Below are 9741 nucleotides of genomic sequence, written 5' to 3'. Positions count from 1 at the left end.
TGATCACGTTGAAATTGAAATGTGCGAAAAGCCGCGTATCGACCGCGACGTGTGCCGGGTTTCAGAATGAAGACGTCTTCATGGACTGTCGCCATGGTTCCACAAGTGGTGTTAAATCGAAGCGAGTCTCCATCTTGCCCAGTGCTCCACCTCCTTTATCTGGAAGGCTCCAGCTGCTTCCCTCCCTGGATGGTTAGGTGTGATATACGCATGTGCGTCGTGCCTCATGTTGAATAAAACGCCCCTATTAAGCTGCAGTTAATTGAAAAGTAATTTTCGAGGCGAATTTGGAATGCCCTAGGTATCTGACACCAGAGATAATAAAATACTCTACGGTTGTTTATTAAAATTTGTATTTTATTATATTTAAAGTTATTTTAAAGATATAAAATACTACGATAGGCACCTAACAGCACTCAAATATCAAAGTACCCCTCTTGTAAGTCAGGGTAAACCATCAAAGCCACGCGTTGACAATTTTTATGGCCGGTTCTGGTGCGTATTTGGCTTGGACACGGCTATGAAGTTTTTAGTAGGAGCTGCAGATGGAGTTGGAGTAGGAGCTAGTGTGGCTTTGGGGCGGGTTCCCGACCAGCGCTGCGTGAGCTTTTTGTTTTTGGTTTTTCTCACCTAAGAGTGTGGCTTGGAGATAGATAGAACGTGGCCAAGTGTGGGCATTTGCGTTGACAGCTATGCAAATGCCTGGCCATTAAGTCGTTGACTGTTAGCAATGGCTTTTAATTAGCGGCTTGACTTGGCATCGGACTGGTCCTAAGCGTTCTGGCCTGGCCTAAGGCGAGCTGGAATGCCATAGAGACAATGGCTGACAACACCTACACTCGTTGCCGTTGACACTTTGACCATTGAGGAAAACGCTTGCTCGCATTTTGCCAATTTCCATGCATAAAGTTCGCATTGAACACCCTCACGCTCTGTGGTCATTTGCATTTAAATGCCATTGCCATTGGTATCGCCATTGCCTCGTTGGAGCTCCGATAGCCTGGGATTGGATGGGCTGGGATGAGGTGAAGATCTCGTTTGCAGCACTTCCTTTCCACCTTTTCCAAGCGGGGTCAGAGAAGAGAGCTTTTCCTATTCGGGTTTTCTTTTCTGGCCATGTTGGCCTGCCTCACGATTTCTGGCCAGGCCTCTGCTTTTGTTTGTTTTACAGCTGCTCGCTTTGATTGAAAAATTATGCACTTGCCATGGCAATGGGCACCGCCAAATTTCGCCAAAGAAGAAGAAATTGGTGAAGAAGCCAGCAAAATCCACAGATGAGCCAAAGACTTAAACTTAACGAAGCTGGTAAGTGAAATTTGTTATGCTCTAAGTGGGAAATCAATTGAAATTGCACAGGTTATTGGATAACTTTTAATTTTTGGGAAGAAAATTAAACACTAAATTACTGAAAAAATGGTTAATGCTTTTATATACTATTTAGAGATAATTTAACTGAGTTTATTCCTTCAAAACCCAACAATAAGTAAGTGTTCAATGTATAATTTCTTCACCAATTAATTAGGCTCAAGATCCTGCCTATTTTCGAGGACTCCCCCGGGACTTTGCCATAGCCAAACTCCCCAAAAACCCCTTGTTAGGGTATAAAAGACAGACTGACAAAAGTTGGAATTTAGCACTTGAGTCGACGAGTGGCGAACGTTTTCCCGTTTACTATTTCCCCATTTTCCATTTTCCATTTCCAAAGTGGCAAGCCTGAAAGCGAGGACGGTGGCTTGTTACTTTTCATTTCGCCAACTCCTCCAGCTTGTCCTGCTCATTAGCAATTGCCCGGCATGGCAGCCAGGCAGGCAGGCCAAGCAGGCAGTCATGGCCGGGACAGCTGTTAGCCCGTTTTCACCTAATTAAGCAAACAAACGTGTGGGAAATGGTCGCTCTGCTGCAGAGCCTACACAGGGAGATAACTTTCGCCCCGCCCCAAAAACACACGCCCATGTCCCCATGTCCTCGATGGCCTCGCAGGCTAATTGCCACGAACATGCGGGGCTAAGTAGCCGCTGGAATGCAGCCAAAAACATTTGTCTCTAATTGCGGTTCAGCCCAATTGGGTAGGCCAAATTAAATTAAATGCAGCCAAAAACAAACAACCGGAGCACAGGGAACGGGGAAATGGGAAACCACTAGCTAGAAGCCTCCATGCTCCATCTCCTCCAGGAAGAGCAGCCGAAGATGCCACAGCGGCAAGCACAATTTGTGCAAAAATACAAATTGGAACATTTGTAGAGAGGCGCAGGCGTGTAGGCACTGTGAGAATTTATGGCCCTGCTGGGGTCACTGCCGCATCGGATGGGATAACATCTGTTTGGGCCAACTCTCGGAGCAGTTCAGAGAGCCGGCGAAGCTGCGGCGGCTGACGCGTCGTGCGCAATGCGCATGCAAGGCCCCAGCCGAAACCAAAGCAAAAAGGCAAAGGACATTGACCAGGCCCTGATCACAGCCAGACCAAGCCAGGCTAGACCAAGCCAGCCAGCCATCGAGTCTGCGTCAAGGCAGACAACCGTTTGTGGCAGCCCGCGATGGAAGCCCATTAGAAATTAGAGAAATGGTTCAGCAGAAGCTTCAAGCTCGGGTTGAGTCTCAGCCTCAGTTTTGGCTTCATTCCCAGTACCGCTGAGCTTCGCTTGAGCCTCGACTCGGGCGAAAAACAATTAATAATTGTAATATATCTCTGGAATCTGGCCCGGTCAATTGCAGTTACCACAGGGGTCATTCAATTTCACGTAAGACCCGGTAGTCAGGGGTTTATCTCGACTTCTCACAGATGACTTACATTACATTCGTTAACAGACGTTTATCTATAATGCCCTAAACTATTAGTCATTTGAGAGAAGTTTAAGGGAAATTATGGTTTTTTAGGTACTGACTTTTGACTTTAGGTACATATGTATATAGGGTGTCACGTTAAAGTTGTAAAAAGTTGAAGGAAGGTTATCGTAAGGATAACTATAGGGGAGTAAGCTAGTAAAAGATTTTTACTCTATTTTTTAAATTACTTCCTTTTAAAAATTGCAATATTTAATATTATGGCTGTATGAGCTATAACTTTATATAGCCAGCAGGAGTTAGCTCATCATCATTAGCCTAAGCAATTACATAACAATAAGTCTCACTTGAGCCACACTTTAGGTTTAGGGAAAACCTTTTCTAAACCAAAAATGAGTTAAAACACAAATCAGTTTCCCACTCCTCCATCGAAGTTTCAAAGGACCTAAGCGCCTGCCCCCCTGAGGAAGCTCAACATCACTCCCATAAATTTAATTAAAGCCAAAATCTCCTTGGCCTTCGCTTCCGCCTAACGGACTGTGGGACTTTTGCTTTTCGCATGCGATTGCTGCGTATTCAATTCTTTAGTTTATTCTCCTCCTTTCCTTGCCTCCCAGGCCAAGCCCAGCCTTTTTCTGGGATGGGAAGCTGCTGGTCCGAGGGCGTGCGTGAAAATTGCTCAAGCGCACAAGGAAGGCCGCCGGCTGGCCTCTCTCACGGGGCAGGACGGACAACAATCGCGGTAAGTGATTACGTAACCAGTGCATTGTTCCAGCATCTGTTTTTTTGGGGTTCTTCCCGACCAATGAAGAACGCAATGGATGAGCCTGCCTGGGCCGGCAGTCGGCAGTCGGCCTTATCAGCCACCGTGGGCGAGGCACAATCAGTGGACCCGGGGGCTGGGCGAGAGGAAGCTGTAGCAAAATAATTTATTCACAGCCATTATGCGCTGCGAATTTATGCCACTTCCTGGTGGAACCACTACAAATAGCCTTTTAAAATGCGATAAAAATAGCGCCAACGGGTCTGCTGCAGCAGAGCCCAGGGAAGATTCACAATGGCCATGGCCCGGGATCAGGGTCCAGGTCCAGGACCAGGACCAGGGATGGGGCGTGGCAGATTGCAATGACTTTTAAGCATGAAACCGTAAAATGGTTTTTCAATAAACAGACAAGAGAAGCGGAGTCAGCGAAGTCGGTGGAGTAGAGCAGATCATGCCCAGGAGAGGGAGCTCCGAGATGGAGCTGGGAAACTGGCGAAACAATGCGACAAATATTTGAATATGTTAATTAGTCTGCTGTTCCTGCCGTTGCCGTTTGCTGGGCACGATCAGTTCGTTCTTCTTCTATCGCTGGACGTGCATCGGCGCAGTCTAATTTCATGTGTTTGCCATCTTGTTAGCACACGGTGTGTTGTCTTCTTGGTCAGGCCAACCGGCGCACCGGCGGAAGCCTGGCCTGGACTTGGACTTGGAATCGGAGCTGGCAAACGTTTTGCATCTTCGCACCAGCCATGAACCGGCAGCAACCATCAGCTAACGAGGCTGCCAGCCACTTGCCAGTGCATCCGAGATTCATATTTATATTTATGAGTGCTATGCAGGTTGGCCCACACACACGCTGCTCTTTACTCGGCCAGCAGTTCGCCAATAAAGCTGCCAATGAGCTTGGCTAAAGACAACTGACAGCATCAGCCTTATAAAGTCACAGGCCACCAACGGCTCTGGGGGATCGGGCACCGGGCAACGGGCATCGCATCGGCATCGGGATCGGGATCTCCACTCCCAACCGAACGAGCGATGTTCGCCTCCGCACTCCGCTCCGAATTCCTCGCCATTTGCACGCGAAGTCAAGAGCGATGATGGTAACAGGGGATTACAGTGGAGATTGGTTTGAAGAATATTATGGTTTCAGGGAGATGTATCATAAAAAACTGAATTGTCTAGGAGAGTTTGGTATTTGGTTTTTAATATACAAAGAAAACCTATTTAATTTGAATTATTATGCGACTAATTTGAGAGGTTTTGACTTCATTTATTCCAATAGGACTTGGCTTTCTGTGGTAAACGAATATAGAGTGTGAATTTCCCAATTGACCATGCTGTAACCAAGAGATTCAGGTACTCGAATCGTACCATTTCCCTAAAGCGAATAAGACCTTTCTGTAGGTAGTAGAGACAAGCTTCCTTAAAATTGGGCAGGAGAGTGGTACCTATTTCAGGACCAAAAGGACCACTAAATATGTTTATAAACATAGGGAAAAAGGAGCGTATTATTTTTAGGTAGTCTTGTATGTATAGAATCTTCCCACCACCATAGTGCCCACTGTATGCGCCAAGAACTCACCTGTGGCATATTCCTTGCGTGTGCGCCGCCGCTGTCTTAACTTTTGCTCCGACTTTGGCTTTAGCCTTCGTGGCCATGTCCGGGGCTGTGGCTCTCTTGCCGGCGGCGGCTACGAGTCGTATGTAGGTGTTGCCCGGGCCACAGCTGATGCCTTTGACAGCTACTAAATTCTGCCTGCTCGCCCGACGCACGTTCCTTGTCCAATTTTGGGCAGTCGGCGCGAGTTTCTACCTTTTGGCCGGCGCTTATCGTTTTGGCCATAAATTTATGCTGTAGGTGTCCATTGCAGAGACGTTGTCGGTTCTGTGGTTGTTGTTGCTACTTTTGTGGAGGTCCTCGGCCCATGACACCCAATGAAGTTGTTGTTGGCCGGGGCTGGAATTCCTCCGCCGGTATGTAAAATGCAATTAACGGCACTTGTCGGCTGCATGGAACTTGACAATTCAATATAATGAGTTTCATGTTTTCGTTAATTGGCGGTACTTACCCGGAAAACCGAAAAAGTTAAGAAGTTTTCTTTTCGCCGGAGTTTTTCGATGTCGATAGGAAAGTGGCGCTATCACTTATCGCCGGAGTTGTCGATATCGATAGGACATTGGCGCTAGCACCTATCGATTGGAACTATTCGTTATTTTTGCCAGCTCTAGCTAATATCGATATATCGAATTTGTTCCATCTCTATAACGAAAGTGAAAACGGAAAATAAATAAAATTAAATTAAACTAAGCAGCAGGCGCTAACTCAAGGGTTTAGCTAAAACAATCTATTGAACAGGAGATTAATACGGAAGAATCAGCAACATGTGCGGCGGTTTCACCTGCTCGAAGAACGCGCTCATTGCGCTCAACATTTTGTATGTGGTAAGCCAAAAACAAAAACAAAACACAACAGCAATAAAAAGTATACAGCCAGCAAGCAACAACAACTAACAAACACGGAAGAGGAACAACGTAATAAACGCAGGAACAACAAAAAGAAAAAAAACGGTTATTAAATTAGTCGGATTTCGATGTATTGATTTTCCTCTGCTCGGGGGGCAGGTGCAAACGGTGCGTGTGTATTAGTGTCTGTACCTGTATGCCCCTGTCTGTGCGAGTTGTTGTTGTTGTTGTGCGGCTTGCCGAGCATCCTTGAGTCCTTTTCTTGATTTTTTTCTCTCTCTTTCTTTGTGTGTGCTTTTCTCGTGACCCCCAGATGATTGGATTCCTGCTGATTGGCGTGGGCGTGTACGCACGAGCCGCCTCCATAGTGACCAACCTGCCGATTGTGGGCGGGATCCTGGCCTGCGGGGTCATCCTCATCTGCATCTCCATGCTGGGGCTGGCTGGTGCCGTGAAGCACCACCAAGTGATGCTGTTCTTCGTATCCTTTTTGCCTAACAAAACTGTGAAGCACTCGTATGCTGCAGCTAAGAGGTTCCAAGACAGTGGAGGTCAAAACAATAGCACGTTAGCGTCCTAGGTATTCCTTTTTTTACTTATAAGATTATACCTGAATTTCGAGAGGAGTGAGTAAACTTCAGGGATTAGTTATATAATTTGATTGATCATTTGATAAATCATTTATAAATGTTTATTACATTTTATACATTTTAAATATAACCCTTCTAATAATTAGATATACAAATTTGACTTAATTATCATTTTCCTTACAAATTCTCCATAATCTCCACAGTAGAATTTCAAAACATCATAGAAATCACGTAAAACTATCTTCTTTCTTTCACAATGCTATTGCTTTGACCGCCACTGTCTGCAAGCCCGAAGGTCGTGGCATGTGGAACAATTAGCGTACTTAGACAAGTGCACACTTCCGCAGAGAAAGCGGGTTTGTAATGACTCAAATTATGAGTGGGCCTCAGTCGCTCTTACTGCTGCTGCTGCTGCTGCTGCGTTTCCATGACGTCAGCTGGAGGGTATCGCTGTGCGACCCCTCTAGAATGAATGTGTGGAAAACGTGCGATGATAATTCAACAACACTGCCCCAGTTTGGCCTTAACCTTTAGACCATCGCTCTCTGTCTCACCCCTTTAGTACATGATAATCCTGTTCATGCTGTTCCTGATCCAGTTCTCCATTGCCAGTTCCTGTTTGGCCGTCAATTCCGAGCAACAGCAGCAGTTCGCCGAGCAAGGCTGGATGACGGTGCCCAAGGAGTTGCGCCAGCAGGTGCAGGATAGCCTGAAATGCTGCGGCTTCAATGCCACTGGACCTAGTACCACCGCCGCCGTAGCTCCGCAGGATGAGCCCACCTGTGATCTGATCAACCAACAGTGCTGTGCCGGGTCTACCGATCCGGACTGTCGTTGCCAGCCTTGCGGACCCTTGCTGGAGGACAAGATCGACTACGCCTTCAAGCTGTGCGGCGGTCTGGGCATCTTCTTCAGCTTCACTGAGGTAAATTTAACAGGGGATATTTCTTAAATAATATAATCCAAGTTCTCTTGAAACTATTTCCTACATGCTGCCTTAGTTCGTGGGCGTCTGGCTAACAGTTCGCTATCGCAATCAAAAGGATCCGCGTGGCTTGCCCAGCGCCTTTCTCTAAATTATTCGCGTTTCGAAAACAAGATAAAACATTTCCCAGAAACAGAAACATCCAAGATTATTTAGTGTGTGTATCTCTGCTCTGTCTCTGATAAATGTTTGATGTTGCGATAAAAAATCTCATGGTCCTTGGGGCCCCACATACCATATATACAAGCATCCTTTATATTTATACCATCTACAGATACATATATTCATATATATTTAATCACATTGCAGCAGAACTATGTACGTAATGTGTTAGGGCGTAATTGATATACAACTTTAGACATATATACATATTATAGAGAGATATATATATAGGAGGGGGAGAGAGCTACGTGTTTAACCCACATATAAAACCGAAAGCAAGCAATCAGCAAAGAAATATACTACCTTTCACTCTCAACACACTTCCTTTTAACACTTTTCTGCTAACACCTGACTGCCTGACTGCCTTGACTAAGCATAAATCCAACAAGTGGCCCAGGGTGAGACATGTTCTAGTGTTGTTTTGAGCTTGAGTTTCCTTGTTTCTTTTGTTTTTAATATTGAAAATATAAATATTATACGAGTAGTATTTAATCCAGTGCTTTTCCCCCAGGTACTGGCCGTTTTCCTGGCGCGTCGCTACCGCAATCAACACGATCCCTGCTACCTGCCCGCCCGCGCCGTCTTTCCCCACAATTACCTCTATTGATCGGGATACCGGAGCATGGAAGTGAACCATTTTAGTCAAAGGGACGAAGGCTGAATTCTTATTTTTACAAAAACACGTTTCCTAGCGAGAATCGAATCCAAACTCGAACAAGAGATTACTCTAAGGAGAAAGAGGAAAGAAGGGAGGAGTCAAGATGTGCTCAACACTGCTTTTATATTTTATATATATAATTTCCTTTTACCATTATATTTTCATAGCTTGCACAAAGTTAGTTGTTAATAAACACCCCATTGAGATTATGTTAAGCTATAACACCTTAAGTTGAACCGTTTCCAACGCCTCGGTTAGCTCTTAATGCCTTTCTTTGCAACTCGCAACAATCATGGACGGCTCGACGTGACGCGACTTTGAACTACTGTACCACTACGAGACAAACATTTCAACAACCTGATCTTAAAGTAGAACTAACAACCAAGTCAACAATTGTAACTAGCAACGTAATAAGTATACATCAACCTATATACAAACTTGCATTACTTGCATTATGGCCTCAGAATGGCGTATAAACAATACTCTAAATGTTAGTTGTGTGTTAAACTTAAAAACTAGCGAGAAAAGCCCGCAAAATAACAAAACAAAAAAAAAAGAGTAAAGCATACATGTCAACAATTATACATACAATTTATATAGATAAAGCCTACACACATAAGAAAACTGCTTTTTCTGTATTTTCACTCCTTTTTCCGCACTTTAGCTCGACTTTCTCTGCAGCTTCTCCTTCTCGACTTTTAACCCCGCAAAAAAAAAGCCACCAAGAACAAACACACATCACACCCGCACGCGTCTTCCTCGTCTCACACACAACACCACTCACACTCACATGGAAATAGTTTTCCCTGCAGTTCCGTTTCCTGTTTCCTTTCGAGCGACAAATAAACCATTAGATAATATTCTCTGTATTCTGTGCTGTGATTGAAGTAAATATGATCTTTAAACAACAAAAGCAAAAACGCAAATCAAGTTTTGAGTTTCATTTCCCGCATTTTCTCAGGCCCAGCCCACCTCGTGGGACTTGCGGTTTGGGATCATTAGCAAACTGTCTCGGCTTACCGCAGGCATCCTTGCTGGCCGGAAAAGGTGGCTGGCAGCGAAATGAATGATGGCGGGAGATTAGGAAGCTAGATATAAATTAACGACAGCGTGGGGGAATTTTTGTAATGAAATGCTTACGTTTAAATTTAAGCTTTTTACATGGTTTGTCATTTGAGAAGAAAGAAGTGGTTTAAAGAAATGTATATTTAGGCTTTTACTTACTTTTATAAAATTAAAGAAACTTGTTCAATCTATAAAAAAGGATGTTTATAGATACAAGAATTTATATACTCATAAGTTATGGTAAAATTAGTTGCTAGACTTAAATAATAATATA

The 9741-nt window shown here is 44.6% G+C and overlaps 1 protein-coding gene across 2 annotated transcripts; it reads left to right on the top strand.

The window, feature by feature from the left end:
• The first annotated feature begins 5791 nt into the window (after nt 1–5791).
• Nucleotides 5792–8611, top strand: Tsp97E (Tetraspanin 97E). Of its 2 annotated transcripts, XR_001770738.3 has the most exons (5): nt 5792–5986; nt 6321–6488; nt 7160–7522; nt 7599–8142; nt 8256–8611. XR_001770738.3 is itself a non-coding variant. In XM_017168184.3 (4 exons), exons 1-4 carry the CDS (start codon nt 5927–5929, stop codon nt 8349–8351), a joined length of 687 nt encoding a protein of 228 aa, XP_017023673.1. In that variant the 5' UTR covers nt 5794–5926; the 3' UTR covers nt 8352–8611. The 2 variants fall into 2 exon arrangements, 1 of the variants encoding a protein (XP_017023673.1); XM_017168184.3 differs by lacking the exon at nt 7599–8142 and having other exon boundaries at nt 5794–5986.
• Nucleotides 8612–9741: the final 1130 nt, after the last annotated feature.

This window comes from Drosophila kikkawai, chromosome 3R (assembly GCF_030179895.1).
Source record: "Drosophila kikkawai strain 14028-0561.14 chromosome 3R, DkikHiC1v2, whole genome shotgun sequence".
Lineage (NCBI taxonomy): Eukaryota > Metazoa > Arthropoda > Insecta > Diptera > Drosophilidae > Drosophila > Drosophila kikkawai.
Note: the sequence above shows the minus strand (reverse complement) of the source record. Positions and strands in the feature narration are given on the sequence as shown.

Excerpts from the sequence above, each read along its gene's own strand:
- Tsp97E (XM_017168184.3), top strand. The coding sequence starts at position 5,927 with ATGTGCGGCGGTTTCACCTGCTCGAAGAACGCGCTCATTGCGCTCAAC. Across the intron at positions 5,987-6,320 it reads CGCTCAACATTTTGTATGTG|ATGATTGGATTCCTGCTGAT; the intron begins GTAAGCCAAAAA and ends CGTGACCCCCAG. Across the intron at positions 7,523-8,255 it reads TCTTCTTCAGCTTCACTGAG|GTACTGGCCGTTTTCCTGGC; the intron begins GTAAATTTAACA and ends CTTTTCCCCCAG.